The sequence below is a fragment of the Bos indicus x Bos taurus genome, chromosome 18, assembly GCF_003369695.1.
Source record: "Bos indicus x Bos taurus breed Angus x Brahman F1 hybrid chromosome 18, Bos_hybrid_MaternalHap_v2.0, whole genome shotgun sequence".
Lineage (NCBI taxonomy): Eukaryota > Metazoa > Chordata > Mammalia > Artiodactyla > Bovidae > Bos > Bos indicus x Bos taurus.
Window position 1 is genome coordinate 15,417,389 of NC_040093.1, and position 27,726 is coordinate 15,445,114.

The 27,726-nt window shown below is 48.4% G+C and overlaps 1 protein-coding gene across 3 annotated transcripts in view; it reads right to left on the reverse strand.

The window, feature by feature from the left end:
- Nucleotides 1-134: 134 nt before the first annotated feature.
- The window catches only part of HNRNPUL1 (heterogeneous nuclear ribonucleoprotein U like 1), a 35,172-nt gene continuing 7,580 nt past the window's right edge, over nucleotides 135-27,726 (reverse strand). For 2 of the 3 annotated variants that reach the window (XM_027515745.1, XM_027515744.1), the window contains exons 3-15: nucleotides 27,475-27,628; nucleotides 26,436-26,509; nucleotides 24,386-24,525; nucleotides 22,364-22,463; nucleotides 20,486-20,598; nucleotides 14,604-14,870; nucleotides 13,304-13,426; nucleotides 13,084-13,212; nucleotides 5,721-5,889; nucleotides 4,820-5,104; nucleotides 3,476-3,765; nucleotides 1,901-2,095; nucleotides 135-1,353 (exon numbers count right to left, since the gene is read on the reverse strand). In XM_027515745.1, coding sequence (XP_027371546.1) covers nucleotides 1,237-1,353; nucleotides 1,901-2,095; nucleotides 3,476-3,765; nucleotides 4,820-5,104; nucleotides 5,721-5,889; nucleotides 13,084-13,212; nucleotides 13,304-13,426; nucleotides 14,604-14,870; nucleotides 20,486-20,598; nucleotides 22,364-22,463; nucleotides 24,386-24,525; nucleotides 26,436-26,509; nucleotides 27,475-27,628 — 2,156 coding nt within the window. In that variant the 3' untranslated portion in view covers nucleotides 135-1,236. The remainder of the gene's footprint in view (nucleotides 1,354-1,900; nucleotides 2,096-3,475; nucleotides 3,766-4,819; nucleotides 5,105-5,720; nucleotides 5,890-13,083; nucleotides 13,213-13,303; nucleotides 13,427-14,603; nucleotides 14,871-20,485; nucleotides 20,599-22,363; nucleotides 22,464-24,385; nucleotides 24,526-26,435; nucleotides 26,510-27,474; nucleotides 27,629-27,726) is intronic. The other variant, XM_027515747.1, reaches the window with a different exon arrangement.

Below are 27,726 nucleotides of genomic sequence, written 5' to 3' on the forward strand. Positions count from 1 at the left end.
TCGCAGAGAGTCAGATACGACTGAGCGACTGAACTGAACATAAATCCCACAGTAAGTATTTAATGAATGAGTAAATAATGTCCCCTTGTAAAGGCCCCCACCCCAAGTCAAGGCCAACTGCAGTAACACTTCAGTGTTGAAACCCTGCTTCCTTCCTGCTAGGAGGTGCCATGTCATTTATTGAAAACAAAACAAAAACAAAACAGGGCAAACACATTTCTTAATAAGTGCAGTTTGTTAAAAGTTCTGTTAAAACATATGGGTCAAGGGGAAGTAAAAATAATCAGAGGATCACTGTAGGAAAAACCTTTAGGTCTGGCACTGGGAGACCTCTGGAGAGGAGCAGTGGGAGAAACTTCATGTTCTGAAGGGTAGGAGTCCCCCAACTCCCTTCTTCCCTCTCACCCGCTTAATCCCACCAGAAACTACCAAGACGCCCGGAATAAAAGGTTTCAAGTTCAATAGTCACACTCTCTCCAAATACAAAAAGCAGGTACAATTCAACTCAACACAGAAGCTTGTGTGCAAAGTTACGGGAAACTGAGACATTGTATAAAAAGTTAGGTTAAAGATGATTCTGTGGTTTTGTTTTGTTTGTGTTTTGAGGGTGTGGTTCTTCCTCTGTCACCTGAACTCAGCAAAGAAATGGTTATCCTGATGAAATATCAACAGCCGACCCACAGTAAAAACGGACAAGTTCTAAAAATTAAAAAAAAAAAAAGCATAATTACCAAAAAAATATGTCACTGCTTCCTCCCTCTGCATTTTGCTTTTTAAAACTTGTGTTTTTTTAAGTTTTTGATTTTTTTTTTTTTTTAAATCCTGAAAAGTAGACAGTAAAACAGCTCCTGGAAGAATTTACAACCAACTGCATGAGAGTCTGGGAAGCTGAGGGGCTAGAGCAGGGCTGGGAGGAGAGGACAGGAAGGGGCCCTCCCCTCAGCCCTGTAGCCTCACTGTAGGACCAAGGCAAGGGATGGGGGTCTTTAGTCAAAAAGGAGGAAGGGAGGAAGGGAGGAAGAGGAGGGTAGGGGGGCGAACAGAAAATAAAAGGTCATTGTTGCCTGTTTGAATCCAGAGGAAATGCCTGGCCCTGTGTGGGGGAAGAGCCCCTCAGAGGGGAGGCAGCCCTGGGAGGACCCATCCCCCAGCACCACGGGACCCGGTAGGGATGGATGAGGAGGGCTGAGGTGGGCGCTGGTGGAGGAAGCCGGCAGGGGCCTCCAGGACACATGGCTACTGTGTGCTTGTGCCCCCCTGTGTGTTCCCGGAGTAGCTCCCGTAGTCATAGTTCCCGTAGTATGGCGGCCACTGGCCCTGGTTCTGATAGTACTGGTTCCACTGCTGGGCGTACTGGGGAGAGAGAAACCAAGAACACGACATGTTCACCCAGACCCACATCTGGCTCCTCCCCGATCACCCCCCACCATGGTACAGTGACGTTAGTCAACAATAGGTCTCTTGACAGAGAAACCAAGGTACCTTGGGAGGACAAGTGAATGACCTGATGTAGCATGGGTGGGCAGTTAGAGACTGAAGCCCAGGTCTCCTGGCTTGCCAACCTACTGCCCTTTCAAGTATAGCTAGATGTGTCTTTGTTACACCACAATCAAAATACTCAAAAATAGGTACGGTGGCCTAGCACCAACCAATCAGAATGGACACTGGCCATGGTGCTGAAGCAGGGTTTGCGGCCCCTTTGCTTGCTGCGCTGGGGAGAGGAACTAGAATGGCAGCTCCTACGCTTAGCAGCCAGTGTGGCAGTGGTCACCAAATGGAATGGCTATACTAGATGGACACCAAAAGACTGCCCATCTTTTTAGGGATAAGCAGGGACATGAGTCTGGAAATACACATCCACGTGGGGCCCCATTCTACCTTCCCTGCTTCTGGGACTTACCTGTTGATACTGGTTATAGCTGGGCTGAGGGTAGGTCTGTGCCGCTGGGGGCGGTGGTGGGGTGTAAGGGGCTGGATTGTAGCCGCCATAGCTCCCATAGTTGTAGGCAGGTGGTGGCGGAGGTGGAGGTGGCGGGGCTGTGTAGCCCTGGCTGTACCCTCCCTGGTTGTAGGGAGGTGGCTGGCTGTAACTCGGCTGGAAAGTGGAAGGGAAAAGAAAACCAGGTCTCTGTGAAACAGCCAGCTCAGCTGGGATGGAGGAAGGGCCTTTGTAAGCAGTGGGCCCACAAAGGCATGTCCCCTTTGGGGAGGCTGTTCGAGGGCTAAGAAGGGGGTGGGTCAGCTCTGTGACCTGGCAGGACAGGGAAGGATGCAGAGCTCTATCCTGGACTCTAATCCCAGGCCTGAGACTCTCGGGAGCAAGGCACACAGCATCTCTTGAAAACCTAGGCGTTTCCCCACCCCCTGCCCCTGTAAAATGAGAATTACAACACGACTACCCCTTTGGACTGCCTTGTGTATTCAGTAAGCTTATGTGCACACTCCATTGAACACAATAAATGGTGGTATTTGTTACAGGAAGACCAGCTAAGGAAAACAGCAGTGGCAATTCCTAAGTGCTCCCCATGTCCAGGTATCCTTAACTCATCTGACCCCCGATCAACTCTCTGAAGTAGGGTCCATTGGCTTTGTTTTATAGAGAAAGAAGGGGAGGCCAGGGAGGTGAAAATCAACAGGGCCCAAGTCACACGGGCAAAAAGTCGTGACTTGCCTCCAGGTCCGCCTATTTCCAGAGCCTCACCTGCAAAGCTGTAACGTTATCTTTCCCTCACAGCAAACCTTGGAAGTGAGTTCTACTAACAACTCTAGGTCTTTATGAGGAAAACAAGGTTCTGAGAGGTAAAGCTGTTTGTCCAAGGTCACAAAACCAGAAGGTTGTGAGGGTGGGGCTTGAATTTGCATCTACCCAACTCCTGTTCTAGGAAATATTCTGGTTAGACTGGGACTAGACCATACACCTGTATCCCCTGGCCGCTGCCTCCAGGCGTGGCGAGTGGAAGGTGCACAGTAAATGGGGACTGCTGGTTACAGGGCCCGTGCACACCAGAGCCGAGAACTGGCTCTCTGAGAACTTGAACTGAGCTGGAGCTGCTTAGCAGTGAAGCTCTCAGGGCAGAGGTCAAGTCCTCACCAACTTCAGGGTCTGTCTCCACATCCTAAAGACAAAGGGTCACCCCTTCTAGCCTGGGCAAGAGGTAACGACAATGCAGTGCTCTCTTGGGAATTCAGTGAGGCCAATGACAATACAGCCAAGAGAAATGCACTTGCTCGTGACAACACAGTCGGCCCCAAGGGTGACAGAACAGGCAGGTTCCCAATTTACTCTGAGTCTGGAAAGATCTGGGAATATCTAGGGTCTGTTCCAGCTGAAAGCACTGGCAACAAAGGAAGAAAGGGCAGGGCTGGAGCTAAGAGTGAGGACCCATGGCCCCACCTCCTCTCACCTGTATACACACACACGCACGTGCATGCGTTCATCCTCTCACCTGTACCACACACACGCTCCTCCTCTCACCTGTGGAGGGCTGTAGCTGCTGACAGGAGGGGTGCTGGTATTGGCGCTTGAACCGGGGATGTTGCTGTTCTTGTTGTAGCCGCTGGCCCCTGGGGGGTTCCTAGCAGGGCTGTAGGTGGGTGGCGGTGGAGGCTGCTGTGGTGGCGGCTGTGGTGGCGGTGGCTGCTGTGGCGGAGGCTGTTGCTGGGGGGCCCGGTTGTAGCTGCCTCGGTTGTTGGAGTTGTTGTTGTCCCGGTTGTTGTTACCCCAGCGGTTCTGGTTGTAGCCACCACCTCCACTGCGGTTGAAACCTGCATTGGAGAAGCAAGTAAGAGGCCCCACTGTTTTGACTGGTTGAGACCCTCAGGCGTCGGGCTGTCTTGGGGACTGCTGTGGCTCCAGCATGACCATGCACAGAGCAGGTCCAGTGAACAAGTCAAGCACCCGCTCTGGCCTTCCCCAGAGCCCTGGGAGCACCCAGTCATCAAGGCCTGCTGACAAGTTTGTCCTGCCCATTGGACTGTGGGCCCGGAACCAGGGCCATCTTGGTTTCTACTGTGTCTCCAACATCCAAGTGCTTGGCCAAATGAGCCAGCCTCTCCCCGAGTCTTTGGCCCGGAACCCTTTCCCCAGCCCCCTCCTGGTGGCTTCAGAACCTTAGCTTAGGCATTAGCACTTCTGGGGGCCTTTCCTGAGCCCTGCTCCTTTGCAGGCTGAATCACTGGAGCTCACTGTACCCCTGGGGTTTCCCATTCAGCCCAGCATCCTTCTGGACTGTCACCAAAGGGTGACAGTGTCTGGGTCATGGCTCTGTCCCCTAAACCATCCAACACAAGACTGAAACACAACAGGGCATGCTTATTAAAATCATGACCATACACTTCAGACATAGCATAACTTAGTGACTAAGAACTTGGGTTTTCGATCCATCACTTGATACCAACCATGGATTCACCTGGGTGAATTGAGCAAATTAATCTCTCCAAGCCTGTTTCTCCATTTGTTTTAGAAGCAAAAACAGTCCTAATATTTGCCTTGTGCCAGGTCCTGAGGTGGGACCCAGGATTGGCCCTTCTTCTCAAAAAGCTCATAGTCAGATGAGGGGTGGGAAAGACTCACAAAAATAATAGCAATGTGACACACAAATGGGCAAGGCCTTCAGGGGTAATGTTGGTGGGGGGTGGGGTGGGGAGGGAAGAGATGACAATGGGAGTTTCTCTGAGGCCCCAGACTTTGATTTATCTCAGTTCTCTACCAGGGCTCAGCCAACAGCTGGTGCCAAGGAAATGTCATCTGCTGACTGAGGAAGCAGTCAACCCTGACCCCGGAACCACAGGCAGGAGAGTTCAGTGTGAGATGTCTCACCTCCTCGGTAGTTGCCTCCTCCACCGCTGCCTCCTCCTCGATTTTGGAAGCCTCCTCGGTTGCCCCCTGGGGGACCTCGGTTGTCATAGCGCTGGAAACCACCGCCACCCCCGCGGCCCCGGAAGCCACCCCCGCCTCGGTTGTCAAAGCGCTTTTCAGGCGGCGGTCCAGCCCTGCGGCCCTCCTCGTTGTACTGCCTCACCAGCTTGTCTGCTTCCTCTCGCTGCAGCTCAATGAACAGCACCTCGTCCAGGAAGTCCCCAACATCGGGCAACGTGAAGTTGGCTAGGAGGAAGGGAGGGTGCCAGAGGGAGAGGAAAGGCGGTCAGCACCTTCCAAGGGTTAGTCTCCTTCACCCCAGGACACTGGTCTGCCAGAAGGGAGGAGGAATAGGGGACCGCAGTGTGAGCAACAGAGGAGACAGAGTCCCAAGCTCTGCCTCCCTGACAACAATCAGGGGCTAACAATGACCCTCTTCTCCTTTTTCTGAAAAGGTGACTAAACTCCACCAAACCACTGTTTGATATCCCAGGAACAAGCCAGTCAAGGGGAATCACCATCCTTGTTTATTATGGAGAAGCCTCACTGAGGCTTGCTCAGCCAGCCCACCCAGTGGGTGCCAGAGGCAGAAGACCATGCAGGTCTCCAGCATCTGTTCGCACACACCCTCTCCCACATCCTGCCTCAGCCCCACCTAATCTGAAAAGCCTGCCCCCACAGGAATATGGGCGGCTCTTTCAGTCACAGCTGTACTACACAGGCAAGGGACAAAGCAGAAGCAAAGAAAGAACAAATTCAAAAAAAGAATACTCAAGGAGCTGGGGCGGGAAAAACGGGATAAGACACTTTTCCCCTTAAGGGCCTTGCTGCGATGTCCCCCTGGGAACCGCTTCTCTCCTACCTTTCATTTCTAAGACCGCGTGATCTGGGACATCCTTCCCTTCTTCGTCAGTTCGCTTTATTGTTCGGTCTTTCAGGTCCTCATCAGTGGGACAAATTACAATAGCTTTGCGCTGGAAGCCTTCAAATGGTCTCATTTTTCGTCTCTGGGCTGACCCATAAACATTTGTCTAGGGGTAGGTATCAGAAAAGGCAAAAGGTGGCACATTACAAGTTGGTTTTTCCTCTGCAGGGTATTATGTGGCCAGGGAGTGAGAAAAGGATACCAGTTCTCCTAAGCAGATAAACTCAGGAAACTGCTCCTTCTTCACTTCTAAGATTCTTGAATCTACCCTCAGAAAATGAAGTGACTTGGGAAAGTGGCTGCTGACAGTCAGAGGACAGGAGATTCCTAATTTCTGGGCTTTGCTTTTTAATCCTATTTGTCCTTGGTATTGTACATTACAGCTCTATTGGCCCCTATTCAAAAGTAGCATATGCTTACTGTAAAAAAATTCAGAGTACAAGGTGTAAAGTGTAGAGTAAGAAGCCTTTTATCCACCTACTGCTGCTATTCCTACTTCCCAGAGATAACCTGTATTGAATTTCTTATGTATTTTTATAAGTATCTGTGATTCTTAAAACCAATGGAATCAAAAAACACACACTCTTCGGAAGCCTTTTTTTCACTCAACATTTATCTTTTTCTGTGCTGTTGCTCTCCCTTTTTTTGGCCATGCTGTGCAGCTTGCATGATCTTAGTTCTCCAACCAGGGATTGAACCCCTGCCCTAGGAAGCAAAAGCGCCAAGTCCTAACCACTGACTGCCAGGGAATTCCCTGGTGTTCTCCTTTATTATTTGTAGAACAGATGCCATAATTAACCAGCCCCTTTGACAGCTGTGTAGATCATTTTCATCAACACTGTTTCTTTTATCCCCTTAGTCCTGCTCTGAAACACCAGCTGCACCCACAGGCTTCTAAATTAGGGTGCTTGGCAAGCCAATAGCTTGAGCTGTTCGCAAGTGCAGTTTTGCTAGTAACTTTCTCTTTGCTTCTTCTAGGTGACGGTCAGGTGCATCCTGGGCTGGTGCTGGCAGAGAGTGATACTCTAGGACACACCTGATTGAGAGCACAACAGCTTCCATTCACTGCATACCTCCCACATGCTGGGCCCTTTGGGGCTGGGGCCCACATCTATCAGACCCCAGCGGTCCAAGGACTCAGCCTATGTACCTGAATCACTTGGACACTACTGAAAAAGACAACAACTGGAACCCCCCTATAGGGGTCTTCCTGAACCCCCGTCTCTGGAAGTGGGGCCCAGACACACATACGGGTGTCCTTTTCACATCCTGACACACAACAGAACTGGAGTGATAAGGAATACTGCATTTAAACAACTTTCAGTGGCCCTGAAAGGTAATCAGGGGAGAAGCCACAGAGGGGAACAAATCTGTCAAGAGGCCTGCATGCACAGACAAACAGACAAAGATGCAGCCTAGCGGAGTGGAAAAAGCCCGGCATCGAGTTCCAGTGTGGCTACTACTGACCACGGCCAGTCTGTGTTGTTGCTTCATCCATGAAATGCGGGAGAAAAGCCTCTCTCCTGGACTTGGTGAAGACTGACCGGAAAAAAAGACCACAAAGCAACTGACCATGTGTGAGGGATCCCTGGAGTAGGGGCTCCGTTGTGGCCTCCAGGATGGAAGCTGCCCAGACAGAGGCCAGTGGTGCAGGGCAGAGGCTTGGCACACCCCAGATCTAAGGTGACCTGGTCAAGTCACACCACAGGGCCCTGAGTGAGTGACTTCCTCTCAGAGCCTCAGTCCATCTACTAAGTCTCAAATCCTGAAAGGGGGAAATAAGAGGAAAATCATATGATCACTACTAAGACTGAAGGAGCTCAGGAAAGTAAAGCCCTTGCGTAATCCAGGGTCTGGCTCACAGCCGACACTCAACAATGGAGGTCATGGTTGGTGTGATGGCTGATGGTTAGTGGCCATCACTGGGTGGGCTACACTGGCTCTTCTCACAACCCGGACCAGGCGAAAGTCAAGCTACGGTGATTTCCCATCAGAAGGACAGGAACGGTGAGTCAGGGTAGAAATCTAGGCTCTGGGGAAGAGGCTCGAGGTTGAAATCACAGCTGTGCCCTCTATTTGTGAGGATGTAGACAAGCCACCTAATTAGTCTGAGTCTCAAATTTCTGCATCTGAAAGATGGAGATCCTATCACCCTCCCCCTGGCTCTGGTGGGAATTTGCAGATGTGGAAATGTTTGGCAGGGAAAGCAGTCTGAAATTGGGGCCAGCAGGACTGATGCTGTCCTGGGAGAGGCTTCCCAATAGGGAGCATCAAGGAAAGTTAAGTTTGAGGAGAAGATGAAACACGAGAGAGTCTATTCCAAAAACACGAGGAACAGAAGCTGGGATGTGGGTTAGCCAGAGGCCAGGGACCGCAGTGCACACCTGTTGGGAGATCTGGTCGGTGGGTGTAGCTGTTCTCTAAACCAACCCGACCCTGTGGCTCTGACACACACAGCATTTAGAGGGTCTTCCTTGTTCCCCAGGGAAAATGTCTCAACCTTCATTGGGGTGGAAGTGAAGGCATACACATGCAGTCATCTGTGCCCTGAGCCGCATAAATGGTGTAAAAAGCACACTGGTTACAAAGGAAAAGTCAAGTCCTTCTCCTCGCTGCTCTTCCTAGGCTCCATTCCTAAAAGCGAATCAGGTGGCGTCTGGTCATAGGAAGATAGAATTTGACTTCCAGCTAAATAATGAAGCTTCCTCCTGGCACACAACCCAGATGGGCAGGTGCCAGGGGTGAGTGTGGCCCCAGACATTCTGTGGACAACTGATGGACAGTGGACAACTGATTCCACTGTTTGCTTGCCCATAATAAATGATCAGTGATCCTATTCTGATTCCTCTGAACCTCAAGGACGTGGATAAATGCCTCTTGGAGGTTTTCTATGAAGCAGACCCGCCCTGTCCATGCCCTGATGAGGAGACAGAGAAGAGAAGCATTGCTGTCCATAGGGGCCAGTCCCCACAGCTTGTTGATGGGAGGTACTGGGAAGAGCAGACGGGACTCCTCAACAACTGGCCTCTGTCCTGGAAAGTGGCTAGACAGCGAGGGATGGCTCCTCAGACACTTCAGAGCTGAGGTGCTGAGAACCCTTGTGGTGACAGTTTGAAGACTGTATCTCCCTCCCCTCACTCCTTGGCTTGGGGAAAGGAAGAAGAGCATCTAAGCCACACCAGCAAAAATGCAAATACTTGGCTTTCCTAGAGGGAAGGGAGTTAGCTGTTGGTGGCTGTTGCCACAGCAAACACAGTGAGGTCAGAGCCCCCGGGCTGGCCCAGCACTGCTGTGGTCACTGGGGGCTGCTGGTGGCTGTTGCTAGGAGACCAACACAACAGCTAGGTCAGCTTTTCCAGCTGTGTGGGCTCCTGCTGCCTCATTCCTGCTTCTCTCAGTCCCACCCTGCTTGAAGATGCTGACTTGAAGGAGGTCTGGGGCTGTCTGTGTTCCCTGCCTCCTGGCTACTCCCCTTCCTCTGTGATGTGGGCCAAAGGACAGGGGTTGGGTTTCTCCGAGCAGCTGCCTGGGTAGTTGTGGTGTGTGGCAGTCTGGGGCAGGAAGGAGGGGACACAGCAGGCTGCTTACAGCCTGAAATCTCTAAGAGACACTGTCTCCTGTCAACTGTCCCCCTTCCATAACTCAACAAGGTCAGGCTGGCAGCAGGAGAAACATGTGTGAATCCCACAGAAGCAAGCTTAAAGCTGTTGACCGGAGTTCACTCTGGGCCCGGCGTGAGGTAAACCCAGTAGAATGAACCACATGTGCAGACACAGAACTGGCGAGAGTGTCAACAATGGAATGGGCTGAGGTTCTGGGGTTGGAGAGGATAGAAGAAACACCTTCTTCTCCAATGCCTGTCCACAAGAGGTAGTTTACTCTGGGTCCCCACAGTAGCCCTGGATCTCTGTTTCAGGAAAAGGCATGGCACCTGCCCATGGGGATGCCCAGCAGGAGTACAACCACCTCGAGCTGAGGCAAGGTTAATGATGCTGTCATACCGTAGACTCTGGTCATTTGCCTGGCCTGGCTCTGGGCTGCTGGATTCCTAAGAGAACTCCTAGCCTCAGACCTCAACTCTGGGAGTGGCCTGGGCCCTCACTTATGGCCCTGAGGGGCCTTCTGAGAAGCCTCCAGGAGGGCAGGTCTGCTGCCTCACTGAGGCCAGCTCCTGCTCTGCATCTGGTAGGCCAGGGACAGGCCAGGCGGTCTCCCATTCCAGAGGATTCCCACTGGCAACAGAGGACCTAAAAGAGCCACTTGAAGCAATGTGGCCTACTGCTGCTTTTTCTCCTCAGCTGTTCCACAGCTCTGACACCCACAGGATCTGAAGAGGACACTCAGGTCACCACGGAACCGAGGCAAAAGACACCCCCACCTCGAAACCTGGCCTTTCCTGGCTTCTGCAGGCACACTCCCCTCTCAAGAAGGGGCATTTCTGGGGTCAGACTAGGTAACAGGAAACCCAGAAAAGCCAAACGTGGGGAGGTCAGACCACTCAGGGAAAACCAGAGAAGGAAAAAGACAGTGCTGGGCTGAGATCCAGGGGCTGCACGGACTCTTCCTGCAGTCCCAATTCTGGCTCTGGGAACCCCATCTAACTGAGGAGTCAGCTGCACATCGACCTACCCTTCACTGCTCAGGCTGGTGGGGGAGGAAATGGCAGGGTCTGGCCTGGGGCCCGCTCTGAATCTTCTACACACACATCTACCCATACAGGCTTTTCTGGTACACCCTTTTTGATGTTTAAGCCAAAACAGGTCAAACCACTGGCTTCAGACCTCTTTCCAGGCCTCAGTAACCTCTGGTTTGGGGCCCCAAGTCAATCCTCCAATCTGTGGTTAGCCAGAGAACCCTCCTCCCCACCCCGCCCCACCTTCAGAGTTTGCGTTCTGTTGCCTTGCTGTTGGCCTGGAGCACTTGGCCTGACATGTTCCTTCACCAGGCCAGCAGCCCTGGAGACCACAATGGCACCTGGAAAAGCCCTGGACCCTGTCCTGAGAGAGTCGACACAAGCTGAGAGGGCCAACAGTGAGTCTTTACAGTGCTCAGCAGTTCTGTGCCTGGCTAAGGGGCTGGGGGCCTGACCTTTAGAGAAAGCCCGTTTTGCAATGTTGGACGGAGATGTTAAGACAATTTACCCTAGGATTATAAATTCTCCACCAGGCCCTATATGTGAAATGGGTTTCACAGCTGATTTAACTAGCAAACTGAGAAAAAGGGAGGCAGGGAATACTTGTGGTATCCAAAAAAATAATTCTCAAGGTATGGACTACAATTCCAAAATGCCCTGACAAGAAATGAGGCAAGGTGAGGCCAGGGTTAATTTAAACAAAGTCTTCAAAGGGGAAGAAGACTGGCTGTACACATTATTGATGAGGCTGAACTGGGGCAGCAACGCTGAGTGGCTCTTGGACTACCCTGTGCCCAACCACCCCTCCCCCATAAATGCAGTCTAAACATCAGCCCAATTAGTTGTTTTATCAAAATTTAGTATTATAGGATCATATCTGTCTTCACAAATGTCAGTCTTTAGGGCTTAATCCCAGGGTTGTAGCATCGGTCACTAGACAAAAGTACACCTTTCCAGGGAACTCCTTGGTGGTCTAGTGGTTGAGACTCCACATTTCCACTGTGTGTGTGTGTGTGGGGGGGGGGGGGTGTGGGGGGTGTGTGTGTATGTGTGTGTGTGTGGGGTGTGTGTGTATGTGTTCCCCTGCTTGGGGAACTAAGACACCCCCGCCTCCTGCTGCACAGTGTGGCCAAAAAAGAACTAAAGAAAATAAAAAACACCCACCTTACAAAAAAATTAAAAGTACGCCTTTTCCATGTCCACCTCCCAGAAAAGCAGAGCCCGGTGTAAATCCTGTACCCCTCCACAACAGAAGAGTGGCAGCAGCCCTGCAGTCTGGCCGACTTTCAGTTTCCTAGCGTAACTGTTTCATCAGCAAACCAGATTTCCACTCTCAGTATCTAACTGGCAACTGTTTATCTGTCATGAAGAACCATCACCAACTAGTAGTCTTTTATTTTTGTCTTCAGTTCTGTGTATTCCTTTCAAAGGTTGATATTAAGGAATCAATTTTTCAAGTCTGAACACTAGATTACCAGTGTATTATAAAAGGATATAATGCAGGAACAACCTGATGGAACAGACGCAAAGGGCAGGCTATGTGGAACTTGCCACCCTCCCCAAATCTCCACTATTCACCAACCCAGCAGCTCTGGCTTGTTTTCTGTAAGATGCTCTCTCCTATGCAAAAGTACCTTGATCCCTTGGAGTTTCGAACCACCTTTCTTTTCTTTCTAAAAGGTTGTGAGTTAGTTGGATGAATAATGGATCCATCTATCTATCGCTGCTCCACATGGCTTGTGAGATCTTAGTTCCTTTACCAGGAATTGAACCCAGGGGCCTCCTACAGTGGGAATGTGGAGTCCTAATCACTGGACCACCAGGAATTCTTTTCACCCACTCTTTGATCAGTCAATCACTAAAGCCAGCTCCAACCTCAGCAGGAGCCCTTTAAACTCATGAGAACCAAGCACCCAGGGCCACACTCATGGAAGGCACTCTAGATGAGGCTGCCAGCTCAGCAGTGCTACTTAGTTTATGTATTTGCACACTTATACAAAACCTGCTACTTGAGACAGCCTTCAGGACAAAGGTCAAGGATGATGCCTCGCGTAGTACTAACAAGGAACTTTAATCGTTTGGGCCGGTCATACTTTTAATGTGAAGAACCCTGCTCTTCACTGAAATGCAGGTAGAAAATACATGACATACACATGTACCTGACACTCATAAAAGCATACTGAGAGACGCTGGGACAGATCCACTCTGTAGATTAACAACAATCTCCAGCTACCACATGCCAGTCTCCATGTTAGGTGTGTGGGCACCATTTTGAGCTCTGTTTTCCAGATCAGGAGACTCAACAGTCAAAGGATAAAGGCCGCTGCCCACAGGCATGCAGCTAGTGAGTGGCAGAGCTGGATTCAAGCCCAGGACTGTTTGGCTCAGAAATCTAAGCCTTTCCATTTCACACAACTGCTCTCACCTGACGTTCTTTTGGGCTGCTGCGGGCTTGAGCCAGGTCTGAATTGCTGTCCCCCTACGCCCCAGCAGACTGGACTCAGAAAGTTGTGTTAAGAGTCTGGGACTGTGCCACCATGTATAGCTGACCTCTGACCAATACTGTAGGCCAAGAGCATTATGGGGGAAAAAAAAGAACCAGAGGACTTCCCAGGTACCCAAAAGGCCCATTCCCTCTCCTGGGGGTTGATGGTCACCAGGAAGTACCTGATCTAGGATATAGTTGCGCTTCTTGCGGGCAGCAATCTGGATGAGACGGTTGAGGCACTGAGTGGCCTGCTGGATCAGGACGTCCCAGCGGCCGGCGTAGTTTCGCTGACGGCGTAGGCCCATTACCTGTGGGCAGGGAGTGGTAAGGGGCGGCTGGGGGTCCTGTTTGCTAGGCAGCAGGCGGGGGGTGGGGTGGATAAAGAGGGGCTGCGCTTACCCGCATCTTATCCATGATGGCATTGGTACCCAGGATGTTGTACTTCTTGGAGGGGTTGGAGGCTGCATGTTTGATGGCCCACGTGGTTTTGCCAGCAGCGGGCAGGCCCACCATCATTAGAATCTACGAGAACAGGACCAAGAGGGGCGCTGTGAACAGTATGTACCATGGCAGCCTGGCATCACCCCTCGCTGGGGACTGTGAGGGTGACTCTAAACCTCACAGCCACCTCTGGGAAATGGAAACAGTAACAGTGTCTATGCTATGCTATGCTATGCTAAGTCACTTCAGTCGTGTCCGACTCTGTGTGACCCCATAGACGGCAGCCTACCAGGCTCCCCTGTCCCTGGGATTCTCTAGGCAAGAACACTGGAGTGGGTTGCCATTTTCTTCTGCAATGCATGAAAGTGAAAAGTGAAAGTGAAGTTGCTCAGTCGTGTCCGACTCTTAGCGACCCCATGGACTACAGCCTACCAGGCTCCTCCGTCCATGGGATTTTCCAGGCAAGAGTACTGGAGTGGGGTGCCATTGCCTTCTCCAGTAACAGTGTCTACTTCACAGTATTGCTGTTGGGAGTGAAAGACATGAGGGTTGTGAGACTTTCAGCAGAGGGCCTGCTGTTATCATGAATATTAACATTTCTGTTTAGGCAGGATTCAGGGGTGTCTGACAGGAAAAGGCCCATGGAATAGGCACAAGGAGTGGTACAACATTCCTGGAGTCTAAGATGCGGACAGACTGTATGTGCAAGGACAAGACCTAATACAGAAAAAAGCATTTACGATAAACTTCAAAACTCTTAAAAGGAAACATTTGTAGATGGTGTAATTACGGGAAACTCTCCTTTATACTTCTTAATTTTCTAAAATAAACGCAAAAATCACATACACCAGAAAAAAAAATTATTTGAGAATTAAGACCAGGAGTATGGCTTTTGCAGCCAAATCAGCTCCAAGCCCAGGTGCCATTTTTGTTCTCAGACAGGCTTGGGCAGGAGTGTGGAGCCACAAAACCTCCTCCAAGAACCTGCTCACCAGAAAGTGCCCTTCACACCCCTTTTCTGCTAGGCCTCCTTTCTCAAGATTCTGACCTCACTCAAGGAACAGTGTGGCAACTTCTGGGATCTTTCTGGTATTTAGTTATAATAGTCCAGCCCTCTTTGGCCTAAGCCACGCCCACACCCCTCACTCTCCCCGAATCTAGGACGCTCCTCCACACTCAGCTGCAAGCAGGCCTCCTGTCTAGGCAGCAGCGTGGCTCTGCAGAGGTGGCCACCCAGGCAGGCTTCCAGGTTCCTCACCTCACACTCTGCCTTGCTCTTTGGTCCGACGGTGCCCCGGATGCGCTCACTCAGGGGAAGGTGCTGGATGAAGGTGAAGCCTGGGAGGACGGAACAGTAAGGCTCTGCCCGCTGCCCAAAGTTGAACTCCACCGCACAGTTCTTCACCAGGACGTGAGGGTAGAGGGCCTGACCCCCTAAGGCTTCCTTCTGGATTCGGAAGGCAATGCCCATCCACTTCCCATTTTTGGTGAAGGAAAGTTCCACGTCATTTCCACATTCAAAGTCCTAGGGGAAAAAAGCCAAAGAAAGGTAAGTTCCAATGCTCCAATGCATAAGGTACCAGGAACCATGAGTCAGGGAGCAGATGTAAGGGGTGGAAACAGCTTGCGCCCCAGATTCAAGTGCAGCCCTCCTCAACATATAAATGTGTCCGCCAGCCCCAAGGAATGGCTCAGACCATATGCAGCCCAAGGCCCTCTTTGGCCATAACCCAGAAGTGAATGTGAAGTGTGTAACGTTAGGAAGTTCTAAGTATTTGAATCTTGTGCCTAGCCTGAGATGGACTGGAAGCTGTCCTGTCCATTCTCAACTCCCACAAGATAATGGATGGAAAGAAATTCACAGCAGGGCCTGTTAAGTCAAGCCTGGCTCCACAAGTGCATCCATTTATATGTTCAACACGTGCTCCCTGAGTTCCCGCTCTTCTTGATGCACATTCTAGTCATCTGAGCCTGACAAGCGTTCAGAGCCTAGTGGGGAACCAGACAAGGACATTATCCTAATTCAGTGAGAACACCCATGCAGGATCAAGATTCTCTGAGGAGGAACCTGTAAGCCAAGTCCTGAACAATAAATGGGAATGAGCCAAGTTTGGGGTGAGAGAAGATAAGTCCTAAAGAGAAGTTCTTACGTACAAATCTGGCAGTGAGAGGACACAGGGTCAGACTGGCTGAAACATAAAGAACTGGGAGGTGGTGACTTCAGGTACAGCCGGACAGCTGGAAGGGACCATATTCATTAATTCAACAATTCACTGAGTCCTGAGTGATCAGCTGAGGTTTAGTGTCAAGATCCTGTTTTGGAAGGCAGACGGCTTTAGTTCTACCATTTACTACATCTTCAGTTTCCTTTTCAAAAAAGTTTCCACAATACAGCAGAATTGTGCTAAGGACTAAACAGGTTAATGTATTTCCTACAGTGAGAGCACGAGTGGGTGGTCTCACTCCCAGATGCCAGACACTGCTCTAGACTGGAGCGTGGGGGCGGGGAAGTTTAGATTCCTGCTGATGGCAGCAGAGTAGAGCCCCTGACTTGTTCCTAAGAGCAGAGTTGCCTGGTCAAAACTGTGTTTCACAAAGATCACTCAGCTGCAGAGCAAAGGTTAATAACTAACCTTTGGGGTCATAAGCAGATGGCAGCAAAGGCTGAGTGGTATTCCTTCCCCTCCTGCATGCAGAGACCACCTTGGGACTTGCCTTTGAGCAGCTGTGAAAGCCCCCTTCCCCCAAGGAGCCTCCTCGCCACCCTCCTCAGTGGTCACAGGGCATAGTTCTACATGGTCCTGTGTGTCTGTAAGCGCCCATACAGGTAAAGATCACGCAGGGCAGACACACAGACTTCTGCTGGACTAAATCCTGCCTCAATCCCTGCAGGATGGTCCCTCCCGTATCTTCTCACCTGAGCAAGAATCGCCCAGGTCACTTTTGCTCTGTTGTGAAAATGAACATGGCAGGGGCTAACCTTTCTTATGTCCACCAGCTTCACTACAGGAACTTACCTCCCTGTACGGAAACCAGCAACCTCAACTGACAAATCCAGCACAACAGGGCCAACAGTCAAGGAGGCAAGCGTAATTGTGTCACCTCTGCTAAAATGTCCCTGGGTGCCACTCTAGGGCCTAAGGACCCAAAGTCCTAGCCTGGTGCTGTTCAAAGTGTGTGTTTTCACAGCCTCGCCTCTCACACCTCTCTGTGCTGTCCCCAAGGCGCCGAATATTTTACTCCTTACGGTTTGCTGAAGTGAGCTATCCTGTCCTCTCTACCTGGAAGGTCATCTGGCCCTGCTTTGTGAGTGCTGAGAACTCAAGCTCTGACACCAGTGTCCTCCCCACTAGTTCCCCTTCAGGTCACTAATCTTTCACACCCCTTCTTAACCCTTCCCTCTGAATCTTTTAAAGTGATGCCATCACTTCATGGCAAATAGATGGGGAAACAGTGGAAACAGTGTCAGACTTTATTTTTGGGGGCTCCAAAATCACTGAAGATGGTGACTGCAGCCGTGAAATTAAAAGACGCTTGCTCCTTGGAAGGAAAGTTATGACCAACCTAGACAGCATATTCAAAAGCAGAGACATTACTTTGCCAACAAAGGTCCATCTAGTCAAGGCTATGGTTTTTCCAGTAGTCATGTACAGATGTGAGAGCTGGACTATAAAGAAAGCTGAGGGCTGAAGAACTGATGCAAAATTTTGAACTGTGGTGTTGGAGAAGACTCTTGAGAGTCCCTTGGACTGCAACTGGAGACCCAACCAGTCCATTCTAAAGGAAATCAGTCCTGAATATTCATTCGAAGGACTGATGCTGAAGCTGAAATTCCAATACTTTGGCCACCTGATGTGAAGAACTGACTCATTTGAGTAAACTCCGGGAGTTGGCGACGGACAGGGAGGCCTGGTGTGCTGCAACCCATGGGGTCGCAGAGTTGGACGTGACTGAGCAACTAAACTGAACTGATCCTTTAAACAAAGGAAACTGAACACAGATTAAAAAACAGAAGTAAAGATGAACTGGTTGAAGCAAGAGTCAAGGCCCAAAGTTTCCAAGTGCTACACACTCAGAATGTCACGCCCGAATAAGAGAGCTTGGGGAACACACTCACATGCTGATGACACATTAAACTGCTACAACCTCTCTGGAGTTGGAGTACAGTCTCGACAGTAGCTATCAAAAATTAAAACTATACCTCTGACTCAGAATTTATGCTTTCAGTAGTATATATTCTACAACTGTATGCCCACAAGAACGCTGGTGTTCACTCCAGCACCACTAAATGTGCTCCAGTGGGGAAGTGGGAGACTAAATCACACAGGACGTCCATGAATGGGAACATGAAAAGCCCTCCAAGATACTCTGGTCAGTGGGAAATGATAAGCTATCACTGTAGCATCAACTGTTCCAAGAAATAACTTTTAGGTCCACCAGGGGAAACTGACACCTACATTAGAATACTAGGAAGCCACTAAGTAAAATGATGAGAAATTAACCAAGTGTCTATTAAGACAGAACTGATTATATAAACATGGTAGATCAACACAATAACTGCAGACTATATAAAAGAACAAAGAAGTCCTCTAGGTAATGATATTAAAAAAACCTCTAAGATATATAGTTAAACAAAGACAGATACAGAATAACATGTGTAATATGCTACCTTTTGTGTAGAAAAGAAAAATAACCACCACCTTTCCTGTATTCTGATAAAGAAATGTTGAGTACCAGCGGCCTCATGTGTAGGGGAGGGCATATGTGAACCATGGGTGGAGGGGAAGGGTCTGAAGAAGACTTTATACTGTATACCTTTCTGTATGTCTGGATATTTTTGAAATCCATAAAAATTTATTAACTATCCAACAGTGTTTTAAATTGAGCTAGATTTATACTTTCTGTGCAGACAAAGGAAAGATAGCTGAGATTTACTGTTAAATTGAAAAAAATGCGAGGTTTGGAACAGTGTGCAGAATATAAACATGGTTAATTTTTATTCAAGAAAACATGTGTGTATGAGTGTGTGAAGTCGCTCAGTCATGTCCGACTCTTTGTGACCCCGTGGACTGTAGCCCATCAGGCTCCTGTAGCCCGTCAGGCTCCTCTGTCCATGGGATTCTCTAGGCAAGAATACTGGAGTGGGTTGCCATTTCCTTCTCCAGGGGATCTTCCCAACTCAGGGATCGAACCCGGGTCTTGTGCATTGCAGGCAGACGCTTTATCCTCTGAGCCACTAGGGAAGCAAGAAAACATGCTTTTTATTAAAAAGATAATGAGGTCATGACTGACAAAAGAAGACTGAGAAATTGTTTTAGACTAAAAAGACATGACAAGAAAATGCAATCAGTGATCCTGGACTGGATCCTGAACTACAAACCAAACTTCTCTAAAGGATATTGTTGGGACAGCTGACAAAACTTAACCATGGACTGTGGAGTAGATAATAGCATTAAATCAACATTAAATTTGATTACTGTGGTTAAGAGAATAGCTTTATTCTTAAGAAATGCATACTAAAATATTAAGGAATAAAGACAAAGTAGGCATCTTACTCTCAAATAGGTCAGATAAAAATCATATACGTACACATACATATATTTGAGAAAAATGGTAAAGCAAACATTAGAATCTGGACAAGGTTCTATGAGAATTCTATGGCTTTTCTTTAAATTGGAAATTCTTTCAAAGAGGGGAAAAAAAAAAAGACAGAAAGAAAGAAAAAAGAATACCATGTATATAAATATGAGGGAGAGAAGGAAGAAGGGAGCGGGAAGAAGGCCAAGAGGAAGCATCCACCTGGTTAACCACTTTCCCTGGGGCTTCATGGCATATTTTTACAAACATTTAACTTCCAATGATCATAGTGTTAAAGAGTATTTCCTGAGCATTCATTCTCTGCCAGACACTGCTATAAGTGCTTCTAATGGTCTACCTTAATGACACCACATGAAATTCTGAGGTAGGTGTGAGAATTCTCACTGAGAGGAAACTGAAACACAGGGAGGGCAGGCTGTCCAGGGCTGTGAGTTGAAAAGCAGGGTCTGTGCCTAGGAATTCTGGCCCCAGAACCATCAGTCACACTCTATACCTCTGTGAGTGCTGGTTACTGCTCTTGGGAACTAAAGTTCAGCAGCAGTTCAGGTTTCTTCTACCTTGTTCTGTTTTGCAGCCACCCCAAGAAGGCAATGGCACCCCACTCCAGTACTCTTGCCTGGAAAATCCCATGGATGAAGGAGCCTGGTAGGCTGCAGTCCATGGGGTCACTAAGAGTTGGACACGACTGAGCGACTTCACTTTCATTTGTCACTTTCATGCACTGGAGAAGGAAATGGCAATCCACTCCAGTGTTCTTGCCTGGAGAATCCCAGGGACGGGGGAGCCTGGTGAGCTGCCATCTATGGGGTCGCAGAGTTGGACACGACTGAAGCGACTTAGCAGCAGCGGCAGCATCCTCCTCCTAAAAGGCAATGCACTACTGGAAGCCTGGCTAAACCAATGAGGTGAAGGAAAGGAGAAGTTCTGGGATGAGATGATGCTAAAGTGGGGGCAAGAGCCAACACCACTGCGCTTGAGAACAGATAGGCTATTTCATGGGCTTCCCAGGCGGTGCTGGTGATGAAGAATCCGACTGTCAATGCAGGAGACACAAGAGACAAGGGTTTGATCCCTGGATCAGGAAGATCCACTGGAGAAGGAAATGGCAATCTGCTCCAGTATGCTTGGAGAAAATTCCATGGATAGAGGAGCCTGGCAGGCTACAGTCCACGGGCTTGAAAAGATTGGGACACAATTGAGCACTTGCGCATGCAGACTATTCCACAGCAAAGGGAGGTAATTCCTTAGTTTGCTTAGGAAATGTTACTCTGGTATCTAGAAGTTGTGCACGTCTAACATCCCCAAACATCTTCAGGATGCCATCCAAAAACTTTGCACAAAAGACCAGAGGGGGAAGAATGGCAGAATTTTGCACAAAATGACCACAAACATTTCAGTGTGTCAAAGAGAAACAGAGGTATGGTGAGAGCGGCTGGACAAAGGGCAGACGATGGACAGAGATATTCTGAAAGAGATGTTGCAGGTTGACCTCACAGGACCAACATTTGGTTCTGCTAACTCCCATGGGCTGCCAGCACTCACCGCAAAGCAGCCAATTACATCATTCTCTGCAAACTTGTCTCCATAGTTTTCAAAGCGGCTATTGGTGGACTTCTTCCCAGTGCCTCCGTAGCCATAGGAGAAAGGCTCTTCGCCTGAGGGAAGAAACAGGCAAAGGCAGGTTAGACCTGTGATGGTCACAATGGCCTTTATGGCTGTTACAAAGTTTTAAATTAAAACAAATTAAAGAAACATTTTCTTTGCCTGTTTTACTAATCAGGTGCTTTTGGGGGAAGAGGTAAGAAAGCTTCCATTGAAAGGAAGCCCTTCATCATGCAGAGTTTCTGAGGGTTTGATGGCTTTAGGTGTTAAGTCCGAGAGTTGGAACTGACCTGAACTGCTTTGAACAGGAAGGGAGAACTGGGGAAAAAAGGGAGGAGGAAAGAGAGAAGCTGGGATGGAGAAAGGCTGTACACTAAGGCACATTTCTTCCTTGTGACATTCAACATTCAGTTAAGTCTCCTAACAGTGTCTGTTTTTGGTGTCAATGAGTTTTGGTCAGAAATCAGTAAAGGGGTTTTGCTTCTGCAGACCACGAGGTCTAACCCATAGGAAAGGTACAGATTTCCTCAGGCTACACAACTGGGTTCTGAAGCAAGATCACTGAGACCCCAAGGGCCCTGGCTGACATCTGAGTTACAGAGATATCAGGCCAGAAACCTAAGTTCTGCCAGTAAAGCAGGTGCCAACAAGCATGAACTCCAGGCCCAGCTCTAGCCTGAATCAGCTGTGTAACCTGGACATCTGCTTGACTGTTCTGGGCTTTGCATCTTTATCTGTATCAACTGTTCTCCATTTACATCTCAAAACTGAAACAAAGATAAAAGGAGATGACATATGAATCTTAAATAAAACTGCTAATACACATCAAAATGAAAACTGTACACTACTTTTAACCTACCATTTCTGCTTTTAAGGCTCAGACTAATTACATACAAGGAGAGCTCAAGTGTTTTACTGTAAAAATTTATAATCAACGTAAATGACCCACAAAACATTTATAAATAGGTAATACAATTATAAAATGAAAAATTATGCAGTGGTCAAAAAATCTATACTTATTTACAAAATATAACCACCAACATCAAGTGGGAAAAAGCAGTCAGGCTACAGAAAAGTTCTATAACGTATCCCATTCGAGATACACAAAGGACAAAGACATTGTCTCGAAGAATGCAGATGAAAATGTTGGCACTAGTCATTATCCCATAGGTTTAGAAGGATTTTCATTTCCCCTTCTCTGTAACGGCCTGAATTTTCACATGGAGCAGACATTATTTTCACAATCAGAATGTTTACATGATCAAGAAAGAAAGTCTCACCATCGGTCACTGAAACCAGTCACCTGGGGCCAGAAGGTCATTAGAGCCTCGGGAATCTGTGAAAATTCAAAACCTCTCAAGACAGCCCCTCCCTGCCTCTTTCCACCAGCCAGCCCTGGCCCCACTGGTCTTTTTCTCTTTTACTCTGGGTTAGGCTCTGGACAGAAGATTCCAGACAGAACTCAATGAAACTTGAGGACCTTATTACTTTCACCACGGTTTGAGAACAGGAGACAACCGGTCATTTTTTTTTTTTTTTTTTTAAAGGGAACAGTTTTCTGAAGAGAACTTTGGACCCTGTTCTTAAAGATGAAAGATAAATTTTTTGTAGAAAAGTTGCTATATGACTGTGGTCCTTCCAGTTGAATCCTGTAAGTCTGAAGCTAGGCAGCCCCACAAACCTAATCCCTGTGTCTATTCCACCCCAGGGCAATTCTGTTCTGGGTCCAATGCGGGAGAGAGAAGCTGAGGAAGCCTGAGAATCCAGGGATCAAGGCACCTGCACTACTCTCTGGATTGCTTGGCTGACCTCCCTTACCTAGCTGAGTGCTGCAAGAGTCCAGGGACCAACCAATGCGGACCACGTGTGGGTCGGGCTCTGTAGACGGAAGGTGCTTCACAGAGATTTCTTCATTGATCTGGGACAGAGAAAAAGAAGGCTCAGAATTGATTCTCTGGAGGCTGACAGTTTAGGAGGCAATACAGGTGGGAAATGCAGAGATGTTAAAAAAACAGGAATGGCTTCTGTGGCTGGGGAACACGTATCTGAGCTGTCTCAAGGGCCAGCTATACCGAAACCAGGGCCTCCAGAGGGCTCAGGAGAGTTCAGGGCCACAGAGATGGGAATTTTAAAAATAGTTATTTTTTAGCTGTAATACTTGGACTGCAAGGAGATCCAACCAGTCCATTCTGAAGGAGATCAGCCCTGGGATTTCTTTGGAAGGAATGATGCTAAAGCTGAAACTCCAATACTTTGGCCACCTGAATGGAAGAGTTGACTCATTGGATAAGACTCTGATGCTGGGAGGGATTGGGGGCAGGAGGAGAAGGGGATGACAGAGGATGAGATAGCTGGATGGCATCACTGACTCAATGGACTTCAGTCTGAGTGAACTCCGAGAGTTGGTGATGGACAGGGAGGCCTGGCGTGCTGCGATTCATGGGGTTGCAAAGAGTCGGACACGACTGAGAGACTGAACTGACTGACAAGGCAAACAGGGACTCTCACAACATTTGGTGTGAACCCACAAATTGATGTAATGTCTTTAGAGGGCAATTTAACAGTCTTATTATTAAAAGCAAATGCACATGCTCTATAACCAACCAATTCAACTTTCAGTCTATCCTAGGGACATATACACACACAAAAAATGCAGTGTGGTGGTCTTTATGTTGAAAAGGAAGGAAGAGAGGGGAAGAGGAAGGAAGAAAAAACCACCTGCAAAATACCAGTCACATTAAGGCACATCCATGCCACAGAATGATACAGCGGTTAAAATGAATGAAGCAGGACTAATACACTGGTACGGAAAAACATTCAAGATACATAGTATTAAGTAACAGGAGCAAAAAAAATAAAAGGCACCTTCTGACTTAACTTTTAATTAGCAGTTAACTATCTAATAACCAATATTTATCTTATTAGTTTGTGGCTTTTAGAAAGTTACTCTAGTAATTGACTTTTGGACACACGATTTTCACATTTTAACATCTCCAGAGTCAGTATATGTCTTACAGCTGACGTCTGAAAGCACTATGTTAGTGTAACTGGCGGTTTCTCTATGCACACAAAACAACGTGCGACTGAGAATCAAGTGTCTTAGTCAAATACGATAACCCTTGGTCTTAGTTTCCACCTCTGAAAAATGGGGGACAACAGTACATATTTTATGATGAGACTGTAAAGATTAATGGATATGCATGGAAAGAACTTGGCACTGTACCTAGCACATGCAAGGTATTCTATAGATATTAGCTATCATAAATAAGTTTGGATACACAAAGGATACACAAGAAACTGTTAACACATAAAGTATCTCTAGAGGGTAGGATGGGGCTGGGAGGATGTGAGTATAACTCTGGTTTTTACTCTTCTGTGCTCTCTGCCCTTTTACTAAACATGACCAGATATTATTTTCATAAATACACTTTGACATGGAACTGTGGAGAGATAATAGTAGAGGATATCCGGATAGCAGAACCCTACTTTGCCCTACTCTCACCTGGCCTCCCTTTAACTGGCCAGGGCCAATTCTTTCCAGTTCACTGTTTTTCCAAATAACTCCTCTCCCTAGCTCTACAAACATGTCACCCTCGCATGGCTGGCTATACAGCACCTAGGTCAAACCCCATCAAGGAAAAAATCCGCTTAATGAAGGAACATATGGTCGCCTTGCTTTCCCCATATAATATTTAGCAATGACAGTTCTCTTGAATTAATTTTACTTTTTTCTTTGGCCTGAACATAAAATTCATGTTCAATCAAATTTCTTTTGCAATCATGGCTCTGATCAAGGATGGACCTGCTTTCTGTCCCCATCCCTCTGCTGCTCCCACTTACCTTCATCTCAAAGCACACACGGCCCCTTCTGACCCCGTAGCTGGCACGGGCTCCTGACCACAGGTATGCAAAGCCTTCAATCGTGAGCGGGTAGCCACTACTCCGGTCTCGGGCCACCTTGAAGTGGAGGTCGCAGTTGTCTGTGGAGGAAACAGCCTGTAGTTGGCTGATGTTTTAATGGTCCCCAGAGGGACAGGCCGGAGAAGGCAATGGCACCTTACTCGAGTACTCTTGCCTGGAGAATCCCAGGGATGGGGGGAGCCTGGTGGGCTGCCATCTATGGGGTCGTACAGAGTTGGACACAACTGAAGTGACTTAGCAGCAGCAGCAGCAGAGGGACAGGCAGAGGTAAGTTTCCTAAGAGTGTTAACCAAAACTACACAAGCTGACACGGTGTGGGGACAGGTTCACGAGAAGCCAGCCATACCACCTAACCATTCTCTCTTTTAGCACAAAGGCCCTGCAATACGGCTAACTGGACTGCACAGGATGAAAGCTGCCACGCCGCAGAGGAACTAGGGTTCTTCACCTGGCCAGGGTCCAAGGATGGCTGTCACGGGGGCTCCTGCAAGTAATACACACATGCCTCTCTAATGGGGCTAGTGGTAAAGAACCCTCCTGCCAGTGCAGGAGACATAAGAGAGGTGGGTTTGATCTCTGGGTCTGGAAGATCCCCTGGGGGAGGGCACAGCAATCCACTCCAGTATTCTAGCCTGGAGAATCCCATGGACAGAGGAGCCTGGTGGGCTACAGTCCATAGGGTCACAAAAAGTTGGGACACAACTGAAGTGACAGCATGCACACTTGCTAGGGAGAGGGTCAATATCCTTTCAAGTGATTCTAGAATTTAAAAGGTTAGAGTCTCAAATGATTTTAGAATTTAGAAAAGATTACCTCCCAACACCATAAACTTCAACCACCTCCCATGCTAACTCTATCAGTGTGGGATATCAGTCAGGCTCCTGCTGCCAAGAGCGGCACCAACAGCTGACCCTGATCCACACCCGCCACCCAGGACCACGGTCAGGTGCGCCACAGGCTCCCAGCTCCTTGCGTGGGCCCAGGACTCTGCTGCTCAGACTCTCCCCACTCTGCCAGGAGCCCGCATGTCTCCGGGAAAGTCTTTCCTGTATGTCTCGTCCAGTAGGCTCTCTCCTTTCTCTAAAGGCTGAGTGCCATGGTCTGTACATTTGGTATTTAATCAGATGCTGCTTCATGAACCACTGCCACACAATACTTAAAAAATTAACACTCCGTTTCACTCTGAATCCTTAAGATCCTGTGATAAAAGGGACTGTATACGAGATATCTTTACCTCTTTTAAAGCATGTAGCCATTGGTTTATAAACACGAGCTATGTAAACAAGTACACGAATGAACTGCTGTTAATTTTCTGCTCTGTTGAAAAGTGCAGTCCTCAGACTTGACTGGGCTTCTGGGTGTGTTCAAAAATTCATATTCATAGGCCCTACCACTTAAGAGTTTATCTGAGGAGGCCTGAGGAGGGACAGGACCTCTACATTCGTTCCCCCAAGTATTTAGATGCACGGTCAAGGGGGAAGTCACTTATCTAGAGGAAACAAAACCGAACTGGGGGACAGAGAGCAGGGCAGGCCAGGTTAATGCCTGAGGAGACAAGGCAGCATTGGTTTCACCAGGAACGTGAGCAGCAAATGGAAACTGGGGAAATGGCCGTCAAAGAGTTAAGTTTCCCCAGCAGCACTCAGGTTCCCTTCTTGATTAGATGACAACTTTACAGGGTGTTCAGGGTTTTTCAACTTGCTCTCTGATGAATGTCACTGAAAGTCCCCTGAGGTATAAGAGCAGGATTCTTCCTCTCTGAAGAGAAGCTTGGAGAAGTAGAATGACTTGACCGAATCTCACAGATAGAGCTGTTGTCTCCAAACCAACACCCTGACTCCAGGGCTCTGCTAGTTCTCATGTCTGAACTAACTGCTCTGGACGGTGCCGGGTGGGGATTTTGTGAAGGTAAAGGCAGTTTCCTTACACCGACTGAAGACAGTATCAAACAGGCACTCCAAAGACTCACATGTGTCAATGGCCACAAGGGTGTCATCAAAGTCATCTTCATCCTCTTCAGCCGGAGGCTGAGGAGATCGCCCCCTGTGTCATAAAGAGGTATCAGTCACAGGAGAACAGAAGAACAAGGGAAGAAGGGACCTCAAGTTTCTGCTGGAATTTACAAGTGGCCTCCAAGCTGCTTCCTGGATTTCAAGTTCCTCCCACAGAGGTTAGCAAAAGAACTCTGGAACCCTACATCCTTGCAATGAGAGCAATGACTATTAACTACCAGGGCGGGGTCAAAGACTGGAAAGGGTGTGCTCTGCTGAAGAGGGCCATGAGAATCATTTAGAGAACTTTTTGAAAAATACCACTCTCTCACACCCTCAGATTCTGATCCACCCCTCTACATGCTGAGCACTGCCTTCACACTGAACTCTGCTACTGATGGGAGGTTACAGTAGCCCAGAGAGTACTGGGCCAGGAAGGGCAATCTGTAAGAATTTGGATAAACCTGTTATTATAATCTGTCCTTATTCCAGGCTTCCTAAAACTCCACATCTGAAAGGATTTGAAATGACCCATTTTTGTCTTCTCTTTTAAAAGTGTCCTAAATTATGAACGAAATTTATTCCAACCAAAATACTAAAAGGGACTATGTGAAAATACTGGTGGTTTCCAACATATGGGAATAAGGTAGAAGTGTGGAGTCTAATGCGTAGGGTCCTCCTTGGGACAGTCTGGATGACCTTAGTCTACCATATGCTCAGGTCAGGTCATATGCAGGGCAGTGGGGCAAAGGACTAAAAAGGCAGGCTGGCATCTCACATGCGAATGGCAACGTGTCTGAACTTCACCCTTCAAGTAATGGGAAGGGAGAAAGTGAGGGAAGGATCAGAAGTTAAGCAAAGTTGAATCTGTAGTGGGTATAGGAAGAACTGGGGGAGAGTGAGAGGGCAGGAGACCTCAGCTCTGCCCTCTTGGCTAGTAAAAAGACCCCGGTGGGCACTGGGTTACAGACATTGAGACCTATTGGAAAAAGGATGACCACTGCCTCACAGACCCACCTCCTATCCTCTCGGTGCTCAAAGTACCCCCGTCCCCGGTTTTCTTCATAAGGCCTCTTGCGACTCTGGAATTGCTGTCTGTCTGGTTTGTGTTGAGATGCTTCGGGTGGGAGGAAGCTGGTGGGTGCTTCTTGCTTCATCTCTGTCTTCACTTCTACAGTCAGGACAAATCCAGATGGTTAAGACACTCAGAAACTCTTCAGTTATCACTTTTCTGGTCCCCTCTACTTCAGGAGATAATGGCAGGATCCT